The sequence below is a fragment of the Rousettus aegyptiacus genome, unplaced genomic scaffold (assembly GCF_014176215.1).
Source record: "Rousettus aegyptiacus isolate mRouAeg1 unplaced genomic scaffold, mRouAeg1.p scaffold_m13_p_5, whole genome shotgun sequence".
NCBI lineage: Eukaryota > Metazoa > Chordata > Mammalia > Chiroptera > Pteropodidae > Rousettus > Rousettus aegyptiacus.
The window spans coordinates 82,871,005-82,897,147 of record NW_023416308.1 but is presented as its reverse complement, the minus strand read 5'-3'; the positions used below and the strand labels follow the sequence as shown (position 1 = coordinate 82,897,147).

At 32.7% G+C, this 26,143-nt stretch overlaps 1 protein-coding gene across 5 annotated transcripts in view; it reads left to right on the top strand.

Moving 5' to 3' along the window:
* The window catches only part of SBF2 (SET binding factor 2), a 364,550-nt gene that overhangs the window by 224,253 nt on the left and 114,154 nt on the right, over positions 1–26,143 (top strand). For all 5 annotated transcript variants that reach the window (XM_016147353.2, XM_016147354.2, XM_036220406.1 and 2 more), the window contains exons 14-16: positions 1,954–2,158; positions 7,040–7,149; positions 8,428–8,577. In XM_016147353.2, the coding sequence (XP_016002839.2) occupies positions 1,954–2,158; positions 7,040–7,149; positions 8,428–8,577 (465 nt within the window). The remainder of the gene's footprint in view (positions 1–1,953; positions 2,159–7,039; positions 7,150–8,427; positions 8,578–26,143) is intronic.

The window sequence follows — 26,143 nt, the reverse complement described above, 5'->3', positions numbered from 1 at the left end:
TAGGAACCTTGTAGGAGAAGCATAAGTGTATACCTTAAGCAAAGTTATTTATCCAGCATTATGTAAATAGAGCAAAAACTAGAACTCAGGCTTTTAACACTTTAAAGGAGTATTATTTCCATTATATTGCTGAAATGTGCTACCTATATCATCTGCCCTGGCTCAACCTTTTCTTTATCTGGGTCTGAGCCAGATATCCAAAAAGAATTGTGGAGAGCAGTTTTAATAGATGATGACGGTTGGCCATTTTAACTGTCCAGAGAATGTGTAGGGTAGTGTGGAACTTAATCTACAAGATGAATAACATAGAGGTGAGGCAGGGGTGGAGGAAAGGAATTTTCTGGTTGCAAAGGATAATAAATGCTAGAATTGGTCTAAGAATGGTTGTAAAGCAGCCTTCCCTGGAGAACTTAAAAAAGAGGATGGATTCCACTCTGCCTGTAGTATTTGAGATATAATCCTACTAGATAAAAGTTCATGCCAGTACGAAGGATCTAAAAATACACATATAATTAAATGATTGGAATCCTAATACATGTTCAACATGGTGTCCCACTCATTAGGATACAGTAGGAAGTAGTCTAGGGTGCCTGCTATGTGCCAGGTAGGTTTTAGATTCAGAGGACAAAAATATTTTTTAAATTGATTGAAATGTCTACCCTCATGGAACTTCATTTTATTGGGGGAAGATAGACAATAAACAAGTTAAATAAAATATGTAGTATAAGTCCTAAGTGCTAAAGAGAAAAATATAATAAGGGGAAAAGGAGTATGTTGAGGGATATAATTTTAGATAGGGTGACCAAGAAAGGTGGCATTTGAGCAAAGAAATGAAGGAAGGTAGAGAGGATGCTGTAAATTGGTGGGGGGACAGGCATTCCAGGGAGAAAGAACAGTTATATGCAGAGGCCTTGAGGCAAGAACAAGAAGGCCTATATGTTGAGAGCAAAATGAATGAAGAAAACAGTAGTAGGATGCAGTCATACAGAGAAAATCCAGATCTCGTGAGGCCTTATAATTGTTGTAAAAGCTGTGGATTTATTCTGAGTGAAGCGAAGAGGTATTTAAATGAACAGAGTACTTAGGTGATGATTTAAAATACTTTTAACTAGAGCAGTCTGTCTGCAGTGTTAAAAATAGAGGGAGGGAGGGAGCAAGGGCGGTAGCAGGGATACCAGTTAGGAGACAGGCGTTCCGTGTTCCGTAGTAAATGAGAGATGTTGGCTTGAACCGAGGTGTCGAAAAGAGGTCAGGTTACAAACATTTTAAAGGCAACGCCCACAGATTTGCAGAGGAATGGATACTTCGGTGTTAGAGAAAGGCATTAAAGATGGCTCTAAGCTTTTCACCTGAGTGATTGGAAAAATAAATATGCCACTTACTGAAACGGGAAGACTGTTGAAAGCAGATTAGGAGGAGGTAAAGATTAAGTGCTTCGTTTTGGACATATATTTAAGAGATTATTTTAAATCCAAATGAAAATACTTATATTGCATATATAGGTATGGAGCTCAGGAGAAAGCTCAGTCGAAGATGAAATTTTGTGAATTATTGGTGTTTTTATGATTTAAAGATATGAGACTAGAAGTTACCACCAAGGAAGTAAGTGTAAATAGAAAAGAAGCCCAAGGTCTGAGCCCAGGGGTATTCACATAATTAAAAGATTAGGGAGAAGAAAACTAAAGATATAGCCAGAAGACCTAGAAACCAAGTAAAGAAAGTTTTGACGGACAGATAAGAAGAGTGATCAACTGTATCAGATGCTGCCAATAGACTGTGTAAGATGTAAGATTCTGGTACTCGGTATTTAATGGCATATATCTAATGTCTGCAGAATCAGTCATCTATCTGATTTTATTTAATTTGTGTCCCTCTTAGCTCCCACCCCCTCCCTGACAATTTGCCATTGTTATTTTAACTTATGAATAATGTTACCTATGTTTGATGCTACAGGAGAATCCAAACCCTCATATGGCATTTCAGAAAGTTCCACGCCCAACAGAAGGATCCCACTTGCGAGTTCATATTCTTCCTTTCCCAAAGATTAATGAAACCCGGGTACAGGAATTAATAGAGGAAAATCTTGCTAAGAACCAGAATGCACCTCCTGCTTCACGAATGGAAAAGAAATGCGTTGTGCCAGCAGGTCCACCTGTTGGTATGTATTTGTTTATTTTAAAAGTAAAATTTTTATCAAGACAGAAGACGCACAATGAAAGTGCACAACTTGATGAATTTTCACAAAGTAAACAAACCGATGTCACCAGAATCGCAGCATTATCAACACCCAGAAACAGTGTTCCATTCACTACCTCTCACAAAGGGTGACCGTTCCCATTCACCTGCTACCACTATAGGTTCTTTCCTTTTTTTTTTTTTTTTATATAAATATCTATATTGAGATATAATTCACTTACCGTAAAATTCACTCATTTAAAGTATACAATTTAGTGGCTTTTATTATATTTACAGGGTGGTGCAACCGTTTTCATTATCCAATTTCAGAACATTTTCATTACCCCAAATAGAAATATCCATGCCTGTTAGCAGTCACTCCCCATTTTCCCCCCAAACCCACTCCTTCCCCAGCTTTAGGAAATAATCTACTTTCTGTCTTCATAGATTTGCCTTTTCTGGACATTTTATATAAATGAAATCATATGATATATGATCCTTTGTGATTAGCTTTTTTCATTTAGCATATTTTCAAAAGTTTATCCATATAGCATGTATCAGTTCTTTAGTGCTTTCTATGGCTGAATAATGTTCTATTGTGTATATATATCTCGATATATCTATATAGATATATCGATATATAGATACAGATACTCCTCAGCTTGTCAAAGGGTTACATCCCGATAAATCCACCGTAAATTGAAAATATTGTAAGTTGAAAATGCATTTAATACACTCAATCTCCTGAACATTATAGCTTACTTAGCCTAGCCTACCTTAAATGTGCTCAGAACACAATATCCAAAAAAGCTGGCAACACAGTACACTGTAGTGCATCAGTCGTTTACCCTTGTGATCACGGGCCCCACTGGGGGCTGCGGCTCACTGCCACTGCCCAGCATCATGAGAGAGTACCACATGACACGGTGCTAGCTTGGGAAAAGATAATTCAGAATATGAAGTATAGTTTCTACTGAATGCATACTGCTTTTGTACCACTGTAAAGTTGAAAAATTGTCAAATTGAACCACTGTAAGTTGGGGACCATCTGTATATCACACTTTGTTATTCATTCATCAATGGATAGATATTTGGGTTGTTTTTACTTTTAAGCTACTATTAATAATGCTACTGTGAGCATTCATATGTAAGTTTTTGTGTGGACATGTGTTCAGTTCTCTCAGGTGCATACCTAGGTGTGGAATTACTGGATCATATGAGAAGTCTGTTTTATGTTTTGAGGAACTGCCAGACTATTTTCTACAGCAGCTGTACCATTTCACATTCCCACATGCAATATATGAGCATTCTGATTTCTCCTCTTTCACTAATGATACAGAACCTCTTTTCAATGATTGTTGCCCATTTTTATATCTTCTCTGCAGAATTGTCTTCAGATCTTTTGCCCATTTTTAAATTGGGTTGTCTTTTTTATTGAGTTAAAAGTTCTCTATGTATTCTGTATACAAGTCCTTTATCAGATATATGATTTACAAATACTTTTTCTTATTCTGTGAGTTGTCTTTACTGATTTTTATGTCTTCTTTTTCTTCAGCTATTGAGGAAGATGGGTTAAATCTCCTGTGATAATAGTAGAATTCCTATTCCTCATTTTAGTTCTATTTTTTCTTTATATATTTTGAAGCTGATTTATTAGATGCAAATTTATTTACAAATGTTACAAAATCCTTATGACTTATCCCTTTATCATTATGAAACATCCCTCTTTGTCTCTAGTAATGCTTCTTGTTTTAAAGTATACTTTGATGTTTGAATAGCTATACCATCTTTCCTTTGGTTAGTGTTCATATGGTTTCTTTTTTTATCCTTTTATTTTCAAACTTTTTGGGTCCTTATATTTAAGATATTCCTCCTGTCAGCAGCAGGTGATGGGTTTCTTTAGCCAGTCTAACTATCTTAGTATATATTACTTATATTTAGCTCATGTATATAAATAAAATTACTGATATAGTAATGGCTTTAATGTAATTCACTGGATTATTTTTTTTCTATATGATACCACTTTCTTACATTTTCCCATTTCTTGCCTTTTTTGGATTAATAAACTTTTACTTATTTCAAAGTTTATCACCATCATTTATACATTTGTTTACTGTTCTTTTAGAAATTTACCTAGGGATGATAGCATATATCCATTTTTGTGAGTTCAGCTTTCACCAGAAACTTTGGTCAGCCTAGCCATATGCCAGAATCAAGCTGGGACTCTCAACCTCTTGTCTGCACCCAGCACTGGCAAATCTCCTGGAGAAAAAGTGGTTGTGTGTCTCCAGTCTTTTCCCTTCTCTAGAATTTTAGATCCTCTAATCGTTGTGCTTCTGTAGCTCTCTGATTTATTTAAATAGTTGGCTTTTGCATTTTATCTGACTTTTTTATAACTGTCCCTGGTAGGAGTGTTAATTTGCTACAAATGGTTCATCATACCTGGAAGTGAGTGTAATTTTATTATCAATGAATAACAAGATATTAATTATATTATTCATATAACAATGCTAATGATTTATGTATTTTTAACATTTGTTATCTACATAGTAATGTTAATATTACTTATTACTTACTATTTATTTAGTAATGTTTATTTGCCATTATTTCCTTTAGAATTAATAGCCTTTACTTAAGTGTCAATTTTCACATAGAGAAGAGGACAGAGAAGGTAGACATGTTAGGGTAAATAGTAATTTCTTGAAAGGTTTTGGTCAGGTAATTTTAATATTCATTGGTTGAATGCTTATTTAAATACTCACATAAAATTTAATTTGTTTAAATTGTAGCCTGTAGTCTTGTCTCAGTATTATCTTTGCATAATCTCTTTACATCATTTTCAGTTCACATCAAATTCTTTCGTTAATTGATTGTGGAATGTCTCACTGTAATCAGAGAGAGATACATGTGACTCAGTATTTGGCCCTCCATGCACTTTTTCTTTTTTTTTTTATCCATGCACTTTTTATAAAATCAAAATACATGAATGCATGCATGTATGCAGGGGTCTCTGTCCAGCTTTCTGGTTCATTTAGGTTGATCAGAATCAGGCTTTTTCTTGTCCTAAAATTAAAAGGTACGAATGTTTCATTTTACATGATACTCATTTAATGAGTATGGAATTGCTTTGTCACCTTAAGAGACATTCATAATTTGAGAGGTTAGTTAGTTTTTAGCTATTCCTCAGTGGGGTCAGAGTAATGATGATTGTCTGGAAACAGCATTCAATAGCCAAAGACTTAGAAAAGGAGTCTTGGAAAGTCAAGTACCCATAAACCAGAGTTGTTATCAAATGTTAGAAAGCACTTAATATTGGAATACCACAACTGGGGATTTTGCCAATCCTTGAAGTATCAGTTACTCCAAGTGAAGAACTTTCTTCTGGGAGTGAACTAAGTCATAGTCTCCAAAGAAAGATAATAATTCCCAGATGGTTAAACATATTCATTGTAAGAAAATGTGAGTTTTTTTAATAGCTTGTTCTAAATAAAATTTAAAATACCCTTACAGAGATTTTAGAATTAAAAGTTTATAAACATAGCTTAAATATGTTGTTCTCTCAATAACGTTATGTGATATTATTTCCAAACTCTTAAGGATTGTCTACTCTAAATATAGATTGATTTCAGTTTGTATCTATACCACTAACCTAAGTGTGTGGGAAGCACCAGAACCCACAATTAAGAATGAGCATTTCAGACAGAAAAGTCATGTAATATCTGTTAAACCATCATAGTCATGAAGAATATTAATGACACATGATTAAAAATACTTTTAAGAAAACTAGGAAAATCCAAGTAAGATCTGTTGTCTAATTAACTTTATGGCGTCAAATGATTTCCTGATTCTAATAAAGCACTATAGCTATGTAAGATATCACCATTGGGGGAAGCTGGGTAATACGTGCATAGATCTTCTCTGTACTATTTTATAACTTTTTGCAAGCTTATAATTATTTCAAAATTTTTAAAAAATGATTTGAAGGCTTCATGTTGATGAAAGGAATGCTAATAGGTAAGATACGATGGTCTTTCTTATTAGGTATGGTGGGAGCTGAACGTATTACATCTTTAGATTCTAAGAACAGCTATGAAATATAAGGGATCTTTCTTTTTGGTTTAAGAATTATCAATGCTAACCTCATTTGTACAAATGATATAATATAGTTCATTGGGAAATTATACTTTTTGTTTAACAAATGCTACCTTCATTTATATCCTTCTGGTATTATTCTTTAAATAAGTTAAATTTATTTTAAATAATTTAATCAGTCTACATAATAGACTAGAACCATCCAACATTGTGGTAAAGGTGACAGGTCCTAAGTTCATAGGACTACAAGGTGACTCTCCCAATCTGTGTAGTAATTATTTGGCTATTATCATTTCTCTTTTTGTACAGTGCTTCTTCAAATCCTCTCTACTCAAATTTGTAGAATCTAATTTTTGGTGATATGTGGTTTTTCTTTGGTAATATCTTAGACATATCAATTTCTTTTTTCATTAGCTTCTTTTCTCATAATGCTGTACCCCAAACATTCCTTATCAGTTTGTTTACAGTTAAAGTTAAAATAGATTTTTATCTTTGCTTAATATAATTTTACTGTATAATATCCATTAATTTGCATAAGAGTTAAGTGTATCATTGGAATCTATCCTGTGAAATTATCCTTAATAAGCCATTGACTAACCTGACAATATAATCAAAGTAATTAAATGGAATGCCTTCAATGTCATTTAACAAGGGAAAAAAATAAATTCTAAATGTTGGTCAGTTATGTAAACAGTCACAGTCACATAAACTAAACAGTAATATCTGCCAAGGAGTTTAATTTATTTGTGTTTTCTTTATATTCCTTTACTAGTTTCAATAATGGACAAGGTGACAACAGTTTTCAATAGTGCACAGAGACTGGAAGTTGTTAGAAACTGTATCTCATTCATATTTGAAAATAAAACATTGGAGACTGAAAAGGTAATAAAATACCATCTTTCCCAAGTAATAATTTCTCATTTCTCTTTCAGATTTATAAGTTCAGCTTGCCAACTGACCTCTCTCCCTAATTTCATCCTTTTTTCTTAATGAGTGTTTTGATCATTTTAAATGAATAGTATCTAAGAAAAATATTGATAGTTATTTTTCCCTCAAATTTTCAACATTGTTCATTAAATCCTGTTTTGCATATTACTTTGAAACTGAACATTTTAAAGGTAATTTTTATTGGCAAAGAATCTAGTCAGAATAATATAATGAATTTTAGAAACTGTGATATTCTACTTAAATGTGCCTCATTAAAGCACATTTTCTTGTCTTTGTTAATAAAACATGCTAAGCATAATGTAACCTTTCTTTAGTGACTCATCATTATTCTAAGCATCTACTACAAGGGGCTAGTAAAGCATGTCAAGTAAAGAGTAAAATTTTACCATTACACTAAATGACTCCAAGCTTCTTTATGTTTTGAAGTTGTTTGGTTTCCATTTTGCGGGGAAGGGGAGTTGATATGTTACAGACTTTTTTTGGCTTCTCTTGTTTTCAGCTTTTACATCCTGATCTTGTACTTGCTTGTAATAATATTACGCCCTTCTGCTCTCAGACTTTTTCCCTTCCTACTTATTTGCTACTTTATCTGCTTTTAAGGTTTTCAAAGTTAAGTAAACCTTTTGTTATTTTATACAAAGTATATTAACTAGGCTTTACATGGTGAACTGTAAGAGGCATTCTTGTGAGTGATAAAGTGAAAGAGTTTTAATGAATAAACCTAATCTATTTGTTGCTCTGAGTCTTTTTTCTTTATTATGTCACTGAAATGAGAAGAGATTGTAGAATTTTTCAGTCATAAATTAAAACTGAGTAGTGATTAAATAGCTGACCATTTTAAAAGTAGGAAAATCACCTGTGTTTTTTGTCATTTTAATTTTTCTTTCTATTCTTGCCCTGTGGCCAGTTATTGAAAGGAGGTGTCTAAGCATGAGTGGCTTTGACTCATAATCTGAAGCAGCAGTCATTTTGATGACCAAAGTTTTGATGATTTTTTTAAAAAATGTAGTTAATATTTTTTAAATTTATCACATAAACTAATTCTACTTATTTCTCATGCTAGTTTACAAAGAGCAAAGCAGCTCTTCTCCAGTAGTTTAATTTTACTAGTAACTGTCAATACTTATAGGACACACTTGAATTTTCAGTGAGATTAAAACTTAATTTTTTCTAGTGGTGCCTTTTGTTTACTTCCGCCTCTCTTTTCTTCAGACCCTTCCTGCTGCATTGAGAGCTCTTAAAGGAAAGGCAGCCAGACAGTGTCTCACTGATGAGCTGGGTTTGCATGTCCAGCAAAACCGGGCAATATTAGACCATCAACAGTTTGACTACATAATAAGGATGATGAACTGTACTCTACAGGTAATTTTTAGTTCTTTTAGATTATTATTCTTATTTGAGAATACTTCTTATTTTTCTAGGAGATTCAGTAATTACTGATAGATCAAGTTCTTGGGCCTTTCACAGCTTATAGGACGAAGAGCCAATATCTATGGCATTTCAGTCAGAAACAGTTATTTATTACTCTGCATAAATCTTAAAAAAAAATTATTCTTTTTGTTTGTTTTCTCTTGAAAACTGCTAGTCTATTTTACTCATTCTTTAAGCTTTCTGAAAATGAAGTCATCTTTAAAATATTTGGTTATATGTTACTTAATGTCTATATTCATGTCAGCTCTTTCTAGTCAGTTTTCACTTGTTAGTTAAGTACTTACTAAGCACTTTATGTATATGATCTTACAAATACAAACTTCCAACAAAATCATGAAGACATAATTTAGGAGAAGCAAATAACCTGATTTCCCCATCCTGTCTCCCTTGTTAGATGTTCTGTGACATTGGTGTAATATTCTTTACAAGCAATGCAAACATCCTCTCTCAAACTTTTTGTACAAGGAGAAAAATATAATTAAATATTAAGATTTCAAAGACAATCTCTGGGACTCCAGAGAACCTAAATAAAATGCATATTAAATTCTAGTAGATTGGAAAGTAGAATTACAGGATGTAATTGATAATTATATGTGGATGAAGAAGGCCTAAATAAATGGAAAGAAGTACCATGTTCATAGATTGGAGGACTCAGTATTATAAAATTACAAAAATCAGTTTTCCCAAAAATAAGAGGCAATGGAGGCATTCATTTAAAAGAAAACATACAAATTTGTCTTCAACATCACTAATCGTCACGGAAATGCAAATCAAAAACAAGAAGTAACAAGTATTGATAAGGATATGGAGAAAAGGGAACCCTTGTGCACTATTGCTGGGAATGTAAATTGGGAAACAGTATGGAGGTTCCTCAGAATTAAAAAGAATTACCATAAGATCCAGCAATTCCACTTCTGGGTATATCTAAAGAAAATGAAAACAGAGTATCAAAGAAGTATCTGCATTTCCATGCTCCCTGCAGTATTATTCACATTAGCCAAGATACAGAAACAACCTAAGTTTTCATCAGTAAAAGAATAGATAAAGAATATTTGGTGTACATAAACACTGGAATATTATTTAGCCATGAGAAAGAAGGAAATCCTACCATTTACAACAGCATGATGGTCCTTGAAGGCATTATGCTAAGTGAAAATAAACAAGCAGAGAAAAACAAATACTGTATGGTGTCACTTATATGTGAAATCTTAAGGGGAAAAAAAGAGAAAATGCAAACTCTTAGAAACAGACCCAAACCTTTAGCTATAAAATGGATAAGGCCCAAGGATCTAATATAAAACATGCTGGCTATAGTTGATAACACTGTAATATGTAATTGAAATTTGCTTAGAGAGTAGAACTTAAATGTTTGCACCAAAAATAAGTAGATAGATGATAGATAGATAGATAGATAGATAGATAGATAGATAGATGATAGAGAGAGAGAGAGAGAGAGAGAGAGAGAGAGAGATAAGTGAGGTGATGGATGTGTTAATTAACTCAATCATTGGAATCCTTTCACAATATATACATATATCAAACCAGCACAATCAACACTTTAATTATTTTACCATTTTATACATCAATTATGCATCAATAAACTTTTTAAATTTTTTAAATTAACTTGATTATAGTAATTAAGATTGTATGGTATTGGACAATTATAATCAAATTGACTAATGGAACAGAATATAGAGTTCATAAACAGATGTACACATATATGGAAACGTGATTTATGACAAAATCGACATTTCAAATCAGTGACAAAAAAGATGAAAAATTTAATAAATAATGCCGGAACGGTTGGATGACCATGTACATGTAATATACCTTGTACACAAAAATGAGCAGATACCTCACACCACACACTAAATGAGTTTCATGTGGATTAAAGATTTAAATATGAAAAGTCAACCTATACAATTTTTCAAACAGAATAAAGGAGATATCTTACGACTTTGAGGTGGGAAAATATTAGCACAAATAGTGCCAATCTTAAAAGAAAAGTTTAATTTGACTACATTAAAATTAAGAACTTCTGTTCATCAAAAGATACCATAAGGAGAGTGACCATGCAAACATTAGAGAGAGAGATTTTTGTAAAGCATATGACTGTAAATGGATGAGTACTCAGGTTATAAAAACTCTTACAAATCAATAAAAAAATAAACAGCCCAAATTCTAAATGGGTAAAGACCTAAAAAAGTATCTTGGAGAAAAGGAAAAGAAAATCACTTGGATAATAAGTGTATGAAAAGATGATCTTAAAAAAAGAAAAAGTTATCTAGGTCAATAATTGGAGAAATGTAAATAAAAACCACCATGAGATAGACTTCTATTTATATTCACTATTTTGAAATAATTTAAAAATTGGATAATGTCAAGTATTGCTGCAGTTATGGACTAAATGAAACATGTAAACTCTGATCATTAGAGTGGAAAATGGCATACTCACTTTAGAAAATGTAATAAGATATAAGATAAAAAGATAATTTGTCATTTTCCTCTAAAGCCGAATATGAATATATTCTGTGATCCAGCGATTCCATTCTTAAAGGAGCTCTTGCCCTCGTACACCAAGAAGCATGCACAAAAATGCTCATTGTTTGAAATAGCAGAAAACTAGATACAATTCATATGCCAACCAGCATAATAAATAAATTAGGGTACCTTGTTATATTGGAATATTATTTAACTGAGAAGATCAATGAATTACAACTAGCTACAAGGAACAATGTGGATGAATGTCAAAAAAGATAATTTTGTGCAGAAATGAAGAGACAACTCAATTACAATATGGTTCTATTCATATAAAATTCAAAATGAAACATTTTAGAAATATTTAATTTAGGGATACAACGTGGTAAAACTGTAAAGAAAACAAGGCGATGTATACATATATTAAATCACATACACTACAACTTTGTTGTCAATTATACCTCAATCAAGTTTTAAAAAAGGGAATAATTAACAAAATATTAAAGAAAATTACTTCTGCGAGACAGAGAAGAAGAGCAATGAACATAGAGATCTTCAAAAGTAATGGTAATACTCTATTCCTTGAACTAGATATATGGGTATTCATTGTATCATTATTCTTTATAACTTTATGACTTATAAACATTAATGTCTTAGGGAACTGCTATTAGGTTTTTTTGCAGGGTGTAGTTATCTTTTCAAACCCATTTCAAAGGATATCTTTCTCAGAAATTCTAACTTAAAATTTAACATCAATGTAAGTAATCTTATAACAAGCACTTTGTAGTTTAAGCAAATTGACAAGATAAGAGATGATACACTTTTACTGGAAATACAATCTTATTTTAGAGTATAAGAAATAGTTATAATAGTTTATAATAGCAGAAATTGAAAGTAACCTAAATGTTTAACACTTGAATATCGATTAATCATGGTGCAGCTTTTCTTTGGAATTCTGTTTGGCTACTAAATAGAAAGAGGTGGATATATAATATGTACATATATTGAAACCTTTATATATTGCTGGGTGGGCAAAAAGGAAATTACAAAAAGTAAATGTGATTTTATTTTTGACTTAAAATTACATGCATGTATATATGTATATCATAATAAAAATCTGGAAGGATATTTACACTAAGTTCTTAACAATGGTTTAGAAGATTAGAAGAGTTTTGACCTTCAATTTAAACCTTTCTCAGCTTGAAACACACACTCTCACAGACACACATATACAAGCATAATTAAATTATATAAAATATAATAAGCATCTGTTTTATAATTTTTAAAGAAGATTCTCATTTTTCTAGGAAGGAAATTATCAGACACCTTTGTGAGAAGACTATCACATAATTAATGTGCCCTAAAAAAAGCCACGTCTTTTGTTACTCTGATACTTACTTTGGTACTGTAATTATAGAGAACAAAGGAATTTGATTAACAAATCAAGGTCTCTAGAAACTCTAAAGTTAGGTAATTTTCTGGTTTTCTATACTAATTGGTAATAAAACTACAAAAACTATTTTACAGTGCTTTCTTCATTAGTATTTTCTGTGTTGTTTATTAACTGACGGTCTAAGTTAAAAAGCTTTCTCTAAACTTAAATTTAGTATATCCTAGTTAGTAGGTCACTTATAGCATAGTCAGGTACCCTTGGGCTACAAATATATTTCTTTTTCCTTTGAATAATTATATGTCTGAAAAAAAAAGAAGGCATGGATCTTTTTGCTGTTTTCAAACACACCTGGACTGATGGGATGGGCACATAATATTTCATAATTCAATATTTAATAAATATATAAAACTAGATCCTGTCCTCATCCCAGTACATGCTGTTATTTAACATTATATAGAGGCTCTTCTGAGTTATAAATGGGCTCACATGTGCTATACTTATTTTAATGGGTTATTTATTACCAACTTGAGATTTATTAGTATTTATATTCTTGCTGCAACAACCTTACTTGTGGGGATTTAACATGACATTCTGAACATTTTTTACAAAAGCCTAGAGTTTCAAGGCAGAGAGGCCAAACATCTGTGTTGGTGTTTTAAAAAGAAACATTAACTAAGTAAACTAATTTTTAGGTAGTGGTAATTTTTGCTTTTCCTGATCTTGAAGTTATTCTGTCTTTCCTGTCCTCAAGGGAAAATTAAATGGAACATGAGTACTGCCAAGGGCCTATTTTGTTTATCAGGTTCTTTCAATGCCAAGATAATTTTTTAAAAGAACTGGTTTTTATAGGTTATAGATTATTCTTATATATCATCTTATTTCAAATAACTGATCATATTTTAGTACTTTTTAATAACTGAAACTACTATAAATCTCTCTAAACATATCAGGGCCTTAACTGTTTCCATTTTAGCAGATAAATGATGAAAACTCTCTATGTGTCAAGATCTTAGCCATGATCTTTTAACAGTAATTATAATTTGAAAACCTGGTTAAGTCTTCCATTTCCAGCATCATAATAAACTACATATTATGAGGGACCCTCTCACTAACATAGAAATAGATCTTAGAAAATTACAAAAAAAAAAAAAAAAAGATTTTGATATACTTTTTTCTTAAGGAGAAAAGGAAATCTTTAATGGGTCCTCCCTCTGTTCTAAAGAAAAGGACTAATAGAGAAAACCAAATTCTGAGCAATTAGCAGCTGGGAAAACTAGATTTGTAAGCTTCACCTTTGGCCTCTGTAATGAGTTGGTTGAACCTGAGAATTTTATATCAGGCTAGGACACTGGAAGAAAAAAAGAATCCTTATTCAGTAGCATGCTGTTCACCTTTGCCTCCGAAAGTAACAATTGTAAATCCGTTCTAAAATAATGCAACCCCAATTTAGGCCATCAGGATTCCCATAGATTAAATTTAATTAGCTATGAACTCACAATTTAAAAATGACCAAATATCAAGGAAATGAGCCAGTATAGATTAGTGTCAACAGAACCAACAACAGATTTAGACCCCTAAAATCTTTACATATTGGAATTATTCAATTAGAATATAAAATAATTAAAATATTTCAATGAATAAAAGATTGAATACAAAATAAGCAAATAACTAGAGACTAACAGAAATGGCCAGGTAAGTTTAAATTATGTAATCATTAAAAGTAAAAACTCAAAGGATATGGAAGATTATTGTTGTCATTTCTCTGCAAATTGATCTGTAGAATGAGATTCTATTAAAACTGAGTATATACCTATCCTATGATCCAAAAAGTACATTCCTGGGTCTTATCAAAAAGAAATGAAAACACCTACAAAAAGATTTACCCAAAAATATTTGTGGGAGCTTTATTCATAATAGCCTAAAACTGGAAATGCCCAGGAATCCATCATTCAGTAAATAGATTTTTTAACTATTATGTATTCATACAATGTAATACTATTAAGCCATAAAAATGAACAAACTAACAATACATACAACCATTTAGATAACTCTTAAAAATATTATGACATATTTGTCAAAACTCAGTGAATGTACACTTAAGATTAGTATGTTTTACTGTATGTTAATTGTGTAGCAAAAGAAAAAAATCTATAAACAAATACTGAACTCTAATGATATGCATGCTAAAGCACTTAGGGGAAATATAATTGATGTCTGTGATTTGCTTTGAAAAGCACTAAAAATAAGACAAATTAATGGATATATAGATGGATAGATAAATGATAAAGTAAGCATGGCAAAAAGTTAACGATACAATCTAGGTGGTAAATATACAAACGTTCAGTGTAAAATTCTTTCAACTTTGATATATGTTTGAAATTTGGGGACTAAAGTAAGTAAACACATAAACACATAATTACAAAAACTCAAAAGATAGGTTACACATCAGACTAGACATAGTGAAAGAATTATAGTGAACTGAAATACATGCCTGAAGCAATTACACATAGCGGGACAGAAAGAAACAAGGAGATGGAAAATATGGAAGAGACGTTAGGATACATAGAGGATATAATGAGATGATCTAACACACTGCTATTCAAAGTGCTAGTCTGTGTCTTGTGCCAGAATGTAAATCAGTGACTTTCAATTCATTGAAAAGTCTAACAATGTAACGGGGAGGCAGTGGCGGGGAGAGGAAGGTAAGCTACTTAAAACAGTGGGCTCAGTGTGATGTCAACTAGATGTGGTCAATATCTCTAAAGTAACCAAGGGTCTTACCTTATTAAAGAGGGGAGACTTCAAATCAAACCTCAGATTTTGTCACAGATCAAAATTCCAGTCACCAACAAAATGTTTTTATAAAATTTCATTGGTTACTGGATAAATTCTTGTAGTGGAATTCTTAGGCTAAGGGTGCTGAATAATGTAGGAAACCATAGAGGTTTAAAAGTATGAGAATAAAGGTTTCTCATCTGGAACCCCAGGCTTTCCTTATCAGATTGACTTAATCTAGAAAATTTCAAGGACATACTGAGAGATTAAAATATTATCCTGGTTCTTAAGGAATTCACTGTCTAGAAGGAAAAATTCATAGGTAAACCAGTGTTTATAATACAGTGGGATGTGCATTTATAGAAAAGTACTCTGAATCGTGTTATGGGATTACTGGATTTAGTTTGGAAAGGAGATGGTCACAGAAGGCATTTGTTAGACGAGGATTGGGAGAGAGAGTATTCCAGATAAAGGAAGTTGCCAGTAGAAAAGAGAACTATGTAGAGGCCTGTGTTTTGAAAATTGAATAATATTTTCATGTTGAATGTAGTGTAGGGGAGATGAGATGGAAGAAGTAAGTAGGGTAACTTCTGATTAAAGTGAAAAGATTGAAAATGTACATTTAATCTCAGCTACTAACCCCACTAAAACAAAAATAAAGGATTTTTTAAGAACACATAAACCCACAGGCAAAACAAGAGAGGACGACATCGCTTTGGAAACTAGAAAGCTGATGGACAAGTGACTTTACTTAGCAGACCCAAGAAAGCTTTTTTAATTGACAGTTATAAAAGTCCTAATGCAGCCCAATTTGCAAAACTGTAAAAGGCTCAGTAATTAGGGACAGCAAGTTATCTCTAAAAGCAGGAGGTTATGGTGGGGCTAAAACATTAAAAAGGATTGGTTGAAAGTCTCCTTAAGATGCGGTTGGATTTCCCTCCCAGATCCTTTTCCAATTCTGTGTAAACAGCCAGCCACCTTTCCTTTACCCTGACAGAAGATTAGAGGTTTGTTTGTGTATTTATTTTTAAGAGAGAGAGGACATCACTAGCCTGGGAGACACTAGGTCTGGCTGAGGGAATTTTTGTTTTGTTCCAAGCGGGGGGAGGGAGAGAGAGTGGAGGACGGGGGTTAAGCGAATGCCAAATATTGAGAATGCCAGTCAACTTTGTCTTCAGCTTCCAGAACTCTGGCAGCCTGCCATCAAGGCAGGACATTGGAAGACAGTTCTCTGAGAAATGTGGCCAGGCAAAAAGAAAAAGATTTTATTAAAGATCTTGAGATTAGGAGTGTCTCAACAGAACAGCTCAGCTAGGTCATGCTATAATAAAGCTCACAGTCAACCAGCTTCACCATGTATATACATTCCTTTTATTTTGTCATCCTATGGTTTACTTCTTGTGGAGGATGACCTAAACAGAAGGGGGCATTGAACAAAGTTCCTACTCCCCACCACTGTTCCCCAGCTCGGCTTTCATTCCTTACTCCCCCTATATAGAAGAACCATCTAATCATACATAATCGTCCTGGCCTTTTCCTTCTTGGGTACCCATATCATTCTGACTGCCTCATTCAACCTCAGCTTTCTTTTGGCTCTGAAACTGGATTAGTCACTACTACCTCTGAAAGTAGACTCAAAGAAATTAATTTTCCAGAATCACAGTTTGTAAATTAAAGAGGTGAGTTCTAAATCTAGTTTGTGTTTTGTTTGTTTATGCTTTCAATTCATTGATACCATGTTCTTCAAAAACTGTGGGAGTAGATACTCTATAACTAAAGTTAAGTTTAGATCAGGAACCTGTATTCTGGAAACTTATGGATTTTCATTTTCATTTTTTAAAGTAACAGTTACTACTGAAAAACTCACACCTTAGCTGAATGAAAACAGACCTTGTTTGTGTTGTTCATCATTTTACACCCAGTATCCAGTACAGCACCATGTATGCAGAAAGTATTCAGATATTGTTTGAATACATGAATGATTACATAACTCATGGAAGCAGTTATTATTGAAATAAGAGTCTACTTTCATAAGTTACATATCGAGGAACTAACTTGGTTGTCAACAGCTTTGAGTGTCACATTTAGGAGAAAATTCATTAAGTTAGCTATTCTAATAGCTATAAGATTCAGGTCAAATCTTTGACTACCACCACTCAACCAAGATCATTGATGAGAACTCATCGATAAATCTAGTGGAAACCTTTTAAGTTCCTATCTTATTTGACACATGTAGTATTTGATGATGACCACTGCCACCTCTGAAAAACCCACTTCCCTTATCTTTGATGATACCATTTCTCCTTGTTTTCTGCTTTTGAATCTCTTTTTCAGTCCATCTGATGGGGCTTCTCTTCCCCCATCCTGCAAAAGGTGATGTTCACTTGTATCTGTAGGTTCAGCTTTGGATCTTTTCCATCTAAGAGTCTCCCTAGGCAATTTTATTCATCCCCATTAATGTCTTTACTTATGCCCTCCGAATCTGTATCTCAACCTCTAATCTACCTCTTATGTTCCAAAACTGGATATCCTGTGGTAACTGTCCATCTTTACTTGAATGTCCCAAAGCTATTTAGATGTTATGTTCTAAACTGAAATAATCATCTTTACCCCCATTTCCAGCCACCAGCCACAAACTCTTCCTCCCGAATTTCTTAGTTCAACAAATGACACCAGTAGACCAATAACATGGAATTAGTCTCTTTCTCTTAGCCTTCTCCTCATGTCTGATCAGCCACTGAATCCTATAGTTCTACTTCCTAATGCCTCTCAATTCCATCTACTTTTCTTTCTCCTTAAATTCCACTATCCTGATTTAAGTCACCAACATTTCTTACTTCTGTTACGGAACCAGCCTCTTAACTGGTCTCCCTACCTCCATCCAGAGCCATTCCTCTTGTACGTCTGTCACCTTGTTTTACCAAAATGATTATTCTGCAATTCACGTTGGATCTTGTCATTTCCCAACTTAAAATCTTTTCCCTTTGCCTTCAGAGTGAATTCTAATTGTATCTTGGTCCCTTCCTACCTGTACAACTTCATCTTTCACTGCTGTCAGTCCTCTGGCCTTTGCACATTTTATTGCCTTAGTTTAGAACACTGTTTCTTTCTACTCTTACTCCCCAGTTCTCCCGTTCACCTTACTTATATTTTAATCTCGGTTTAGATGTCACTTCCTCCTGGAAGCCTTCCTCATACCATTAATTATGGATTGGAAGCCATTCCTTTGTGCTTTCACTGTTTCTTGTACTGCTCCCATTCTATCCGCTGTGATGCTGCAATAGCACTTATCACATATAATGAAATTGCCTGTTGACTTATCTGTATTCTCTGTTATGTCTGGCATGCAGTTTCTCAATAAAAGTTTGATGAATGAGTAAATGAATAAGTAAATATAATATAAGTAGCTGCTTGCCTCAGCAATTTTCGTCTCTAAACAAGCCAGTAGCTTTTACCCTTTCTTGGCTATAATCCAGTCCCCAACCAGAGCCAGTCTCAGTTCACTTTTATGTCTCTGTGCACAGGAATATCTAAGAGAATAGAGATGGATAGTTTGATAATTCATGACCCCTGCTTGAAAGTAAAACTTAAAGTTCACATACAGCTGATCTATACTGTCCCAATAGACAGTACTGTTACTGATATAAAGTACAAGTGATTCTACTATATTAGAATCACCAGGGATGAAGCTTAAGCATTTGTATCTTTTTAAAGTTCCACAGGTAAATTTGATACATAGCGAGATTTGAAAAATCAATGTCCTATTATCTAATGTATTCACTTTCAGAACTTTTCTTAAATTTTTAAGATTTGGTAATCTGGAAAGAGGTAGATTGAAGTTAACATTTAAAACTTTCAACAGCGAACTGGACAGCTTTTTAGATACACAATCCCCTTCGCATAGTGTATTCCATCAAATACTCTTTAATCATTTTTAGGAAAGCTGAAAAAGAATTCCTACGTTGTTGGGGAGGTTGGACTAGATGTCCCCAAGGTCCATGATCAGGATCCCATTTTTTCATCCTTGCCCACTAGAAGCAATCCTAGCCCTCCTTTGTTTATAACACATCATCATCTTCAGTCCATGTGCAGTCCCCTTCTCATTTATTTATTTTTTATCACCATTATGCTCGCAGTTTCCTCCAACAATTTTAATGTGTTTAATATGTTATTTTTATGCAGATGTTCTTGAAAAACATTATTTAGTGCACATGTATTTTTAATTTATGTAGATGGTGTGAGTGTATTTCATTCTGTTTCTCTTGTCAATCAGCATTATGTTTTTAATATCATTTTATGAGGCTAGTATAAATTTGATTCCAAAACCAAGTAAATATATTAGAAGGGAAGAAAAAAATAGTCCCATTTTTCATATTGTTGTAAATGTAGAATTCCTAAATACTTGGTTCCAGTAATGCATTAAAAAAAATAAAACATCATGATATGCTAGAATTGATCCGAGGATTTTTTTAGTGTAATTCACCACATTAATAAATAAAAGGTGAAAATGTATGATTATCTTAATCAGTACAGAGAAGGCATTTAATAAAATTCAATGTGTATAAGTGTAAAAATTCTTAGCAGACTGTTATTAGAGAAAAGCTTTCATACTTGATAAAACCTACATACCAAACACCTACAGCAAGCTTTATAGTGAATGAAGAAATTTTATATGCATTCTCTTTAATATTAGAGCAAGAGAAAGATGCTTACTATTATCACTACTCTTAGCAATGTTGTTAATCATTATGTTGTGTACCTAATACAGTGTTGTATGTCAATTATATCTCACTTTTAAAAACAATATTATAAAAGGGGAAAAGGAAATGAGATCTAAGGGTTAGAAAAGAAAGAGTCATCATTATTTTCAAGTAATATGATTCTCTTCTCAGAAAAAGTACCACCAAAAAACAAAATTTTTATTTGATTCATTTTTTATTTTTTAAATTAAATTTATTGGAGTGCCATTGGTTAATAAAATTATATAGTTTTCAAGTGTACAGTTCAGTAATACATCATGTGTGTATTGCATTGTGTGTTCACCACCCAGTGTTAAATTTTCTTTCATCACCATATATTTGACCCCCTTTACCCTGATCTACCCCACCCTGGTAACCGCTAAGCTGTTGTCTGTGTCCATGAGTTTCTGTTGTCTCATTCATTTATTACTTTCAGTTTTATATCCCACAAATAAATAAAATCTCAACTTTTTTGGTCTGACATTTCATTTAGCATGATAATCTCAAGATCCATCTATGTTGTTGCAAATGGAAGTATTTCATCTTAAAATTAGTTTAACTAATATGTTTTAGTTGAGTTGCTGAACAAATGTAAGAGCAAGCTACAAAAAACAATGGCATTTTTTTACCAGCAAAAACCAACTAAAAAGTAAAAAATTTTTTAAATCCTACCTCTCTCCTTTCTCCTTCCATAGCTCTAATGTCCAGGCACCATTAGGCAGGCTCAGGCAGGGCAGTAATGGCAGCCAGGCAGAGTCCAAGCCCCATACTTGCAAACATGGAGTTCAGGTGAGGTGGTATTAGTGGCTAGTAGAATCAGAATACTCTATATTCAGAAGACTGAGCAAATAAGTGAATATATTGAGGATAATGGTGGCTAGGTTTTTCACTGATAGAGAATAAGATACAAATATTGAAAAGTAGAAAGCTATCCTGTGATTTTGACTAAATTAGAGCTAATGATATGAACTCACGATTTTCAACATACATAGATATATAGATGATACTGAAATAAATATAAGTGGAAGTGTGTGTGTCTGTGTGTGTGTGTGTGTGTGTGTGTGTGTGTGTGTGTGTGTGTAGGGGTGGCATGTGTATATAGATATATAATGTTTTCCTAGTTCTATTCATTGAGAGGGCCCAACAGAAAAGACACCCCAGTGATAATGAGCACACCTAGTATCCAGATCTTGATTTCTAAATACCAGCACCTACTAAAAGAAATAAACGACTCCTTGAAGATATAGCTAGGGCCAGGATTAGGGTAAGGAAAATATAAGAAAGGTTTGAAGTATCTTTATATTCCAAAAAGTACAGAAGTGCTCAAAGAATGAATGAATTTTAACTGGATTTTTTTTATTGTGCTAATATATATGTAACATAAAATTTGCCATTTTAACCATTTTTAAATGTACAGGTCAGTGGCATTAAGTATATTCACATTGTTATGCAGATATCACCACCATTCATTTCTAGAACTTTTTCCACCTTCTCAAACCAAAACCCTGTACCACTTAAACAATAACTGCCATTTATCCCCACCCCTGTAGACACTGACGACCACCATTACCTTTCCGTCTTTATGAATTTGACTACTCTACGTAGCTCATATAAGAGGAATCATACAGTATTTGTCTTTCTGTGAATGGCTCATCCACTACACATAATATTCTTAAGGTTCACCCATGTTGTAACATTTTTCAGAATTTTCTTCCTTTTTAAGTCTGGATAACATTTCATTGTAGTATATACCACATTTTGTTTATCTGGTTGTCTGTCATTAGATACTTTAGGTTGCTTGTACCATTTTGCTATTATATATGATGCTTTAGTGAACATGGATATACAAATATCCCTTCAAGTCCTAGCTTTCAATTCTTTTGAGTATCTACCCAGCAGAAGAATTGCTGGATCATATGTTAATTCTCTTTTTAATTTTTTCAGGAACTGCCATCGTGTTTTCCACAGCTGCTGTATCATTTTACATTCCCATCAGCAGTGCATAAGGGTTGCCTGTTTCTCCACATCCTTGCCAATACAAGTTGTTTTCTGTTCTTTTGATAATATTAATCCTAAGGATGTGAAATAGTATCTCATTGGGAGTTTGATTTGCATTTTCCAATTGGTGGTTGTGGTGTTAAGCATCTTTTCATGCTCTTATTGGCCATTTGTATATCTTCTTCGGAGAAATGTCTATTTAAGTCCTTTGCCTAGTTTTTAATCAATCTAGTTGGAATTTTTGAAGAACTTGATAATCTTCTAAAATTTATATAAAAGAACATGAAGAACAAAGAAGAGTTAGTTGTCTGTAGGTGATAATTTAAGTAATTGTTTTGCCATTGAGTGCCATGGGACTACCACCAGTTTCTCATTAACTACTGTCAAAAGATCTGTTTGTGCTTTTTTTTTTTTTAACAATTATTTTTATTAAGACTTTTTTAAGAACAATGTTCAGTTAACAGCAAAATTGAGAGGAAGTTATAGATTTCCTGTATACCCTCTTCCCCATACATGCATAATCTCTCCCACTATCAATATTAACCCTCCCCACCGCCCCAGAGTGGTATATTTGTTAAAATTAGTGAATCTGCATTGACACATCATAATCACCTAGTCTATAGTTTACTTTAGTTTCACTCTTGGTGTTGTACACTCTTTGGGTTGAGACAATAGTATAATGAGATGTGTCTGTCATTATGGAAATATACAAAGTATTTTCACTACCCTAATAATCCTTTGTGGTTTGTTCACCCTTCTCCCAATTATTAATGCTTTTGAATCTAATCAGGTCAAAACACCAATTCCAGATTTCCAGCCTAGATCACTTTTCTCTTGAAACTACTTCTGGGACAGGTCAGGAAAATTGTTATGTAGCACTTTTCATTGTCTGCAAGCTCGTTATGTTATACTTATCTCAGTTACTTCTGTCTAAATGCATAGAAAAGACCAACAGATATTCTTTGCGACAAAATAATTGCTTTTGCAAATGGAATTCAAAATATTATCTTACCTACTTATATTAGATCTCATTGAGTGTTTACCATTCGTTCCTAAGGGGCATTTAATGGAAATTTAACAGACTGCTGACAATAACAGATTTGACATTCTGCGTTGAGTATTTGAGAACAATCCATGGCACATAGTAATATATATTTTTGATGAGGTTAAAAAAGTTGAGTTGTACATGTAATGCACATATGTGCTAGTGAAACACTTAGCTTTACCCATTCTGCATCTCAGCTTGACCTTGTTTTCAAGTAGTCGTTATGTGACTCATGAAATTCTGTTTGTGAAGTATAAAGTATTTATGATGTGTATTATTAAAAGAATAATAATCTAGAAAACATGCATGTGCCCAGCACTCACTTTAAGATATAGAACATGAATATTGAATTCCTTGGGAGCTCCACCTCAAGTGCTCCCACTCTTCCTCGTCCTTAGAGCCACTCTCCTGAATTGGGTGTCACTTATTCCTTTGCTTTTCCTCATGGTTTTACTCCCATATGTGTACTCTTAAAATATAATTCAGTTTAGTTTTGTCTGTTTTCACCTTCATGTAATTGGAAGTGTTGTGTTTTTTCATTGATACAATACATATTTATTGAGCAACTGCTCATAATGCTCATCCATGTTGATACACATAGTTATGGTTTATTCATACTCACTGCAATATGAGTCTGTTCTACTGTTGAAGGATATTTGGACTGTTTACATTGTGGGCACTGCGAATGACATTGTAACTGAAAATAATGTTGTAATGACCATTCTTATATATTGATGCACTTGTGCAAGAATTTCTCTGTAATAAACACATAGGAATGGAATTGCTGAGTCAAGAGTTTGTGCAACTTCAACTTTACTGAATTATGACAAATTATTTTCTAAAATATATTTACATATTTACAGCCTTACAACGTGTGAGAGTTCCTATTCACATCCTTGCCAACTTTTGCTATTAAAAAATTCTTATTTTTAAAATTCTGTCAGTCTTGTGACGATAAAAAGGTATACCATAGTTATAATTTGCATTTCTCTGATAACTAATAAAATGGAACACCTTTTCATATTTATTGGCTTTACATGTTTTCTGTGTAAGGAAATGCGTCTTTGCTTCTTTTGCCTTTTTTTCTTTTGCATGGTTTTTTCTCATTGACTTGTAGGAGTTCTTGATAAGGTTCAAACACCAATCCTTTCATGCTACAGGTACCTCTTCCTAATTTGTGGTTATCTTCTCCTTGTCTTTTGATATCTTTTGATTAATACGTGTGTAATTTTGATGTAGTCAACTTTATTAAACATTTCCTTTATGATTTTTATTTTTTAAGTCTTGTGCAAGAAATCTTTCCCTACCACAAGCTCAAAAAGATATTCTCATATCCTCTTTAAAAGCTTGATAATTTTACCTTTCATATTTAAGTCCTCAATCTTATCTGAAATTGATTTTTTATTGATTGTATAAGTTAGAGATTCAGTTTATTTTTTTCTAAATATATAACCAGTTACCCATGGAACAACTTATTTACAGTATAGCCTTTCTCCAATGATTAGTTATGGCCCCCTTTTCATATATTACATTTCTATAAACACGTGAGTCTGTTCAGGATTTCTGTTCATCTATTTGCCTAGTTTCACAAAAGCATCACATAGTCTTAAAGTTGTATAATAAACTTTAATATCTGTGAGACAAGTCACCATGTTGTATCTTTCTAGGAACTATCTTGCCAATTCTTTGACCTTTGCTTTTCTATATAATTTTAGAATCACCTTATTGAATTTCATGAGAAACTGTATTGGGATTTTGACTAAAATTATGTTGAATCATATACTAATTTAGGGAAGAAACGACATTTTTACAAGTCTTCCTATCCATAAATGTGGTGTATTTCTTAATGTATATAGGACTTTAATGTTTTTTATGATGTTTCATGGTTTTCTCCATGAAGGGTTTATACATCTTCTGTTAGATTTCTTCCTGGTTGCCCTATTTTGTTGTTGTTGTTGTTACTATAGTTATTATTGTAAATGGTACATTTTAAAATCACATATTCTAATTGCTTTTTCTGACATATAGAAATATAGTAAAATTTATTAATACCACAAACTTCCATAATTCTAGCAATTACATATTCTTTTTAGTTCTTTATGTTAGCAACCATATCATCTAGTAATAGTAATGTTTTTATCTTGTTTTCCAGACTTTACATATATTTTTTCTTATTGTCTATCAAGGATTTATAGTATAACATTAAATAGAAGTGATAGCACCTTTCTTTTAAGGTTTAACCATTAAACTTTATATTTGCTCAAGTATTTTGGTAGATGTCCTGTGTCTGGTTAAAAAGTTCTCTTTTATTTCTAGTTTTTAAAGTTTTTATTATTAAAAGGAATTGAATTTTATGAAATGCTTTTTCACTGACTATCAATTGTTTTCATGGGTTGTCGAGCTTGATGTTAGGAAATATTCCCATGATTGTTTTCATGATTGAGATTAGCCTGTAATTTCTAACATTGTTCTTCACTGGTATTGATTGGAGCAAGGTTATACTTAGTGTCAGAAGATGGAATAAGAGGTGTTCCTCTGTATCTCCCAAAGAGTACATGTTTGGTGAAATCATGTTCTTTGAAAGAACTCACTTTTAAAGCTATCTGAACCTAATATTTTCTTTGCAGGTATATTTTAAATTTTTAATTATAGACTATTCACATTGTTCACTTTTCGTGAATTCATCCGATAATTTTTTCCTAGGAATTTGTCTATTGTTCATTTCTTCTTTTTTAAGAAGAAATTTTCTTTTTCAAAATCAGTTTTGTCAGTTTTATCACTGTACAAACACTTTTTGCCTTTGTATCTTTGTTTTTTGTTTAATTTCTGCTCTTTTTATTTACTTATGCCTAGTTTTAAATTTTATTCTGTTATTTTTAACTTCTTAAACGGTAGGTTTGAGAAGTTCCTGAACTTTGAGTTCACAGAGTTCTTAGTATCTCAGCAGCTGGGTCAAAAGAAATATCTAACAGTTTCACTAGTTAAGCAGTTAATTAAGTTGTTAGGGCCAACTTAATGTATATTTATGATTAATGTATAATAATCATTTGAAAAATAATACACATAAAA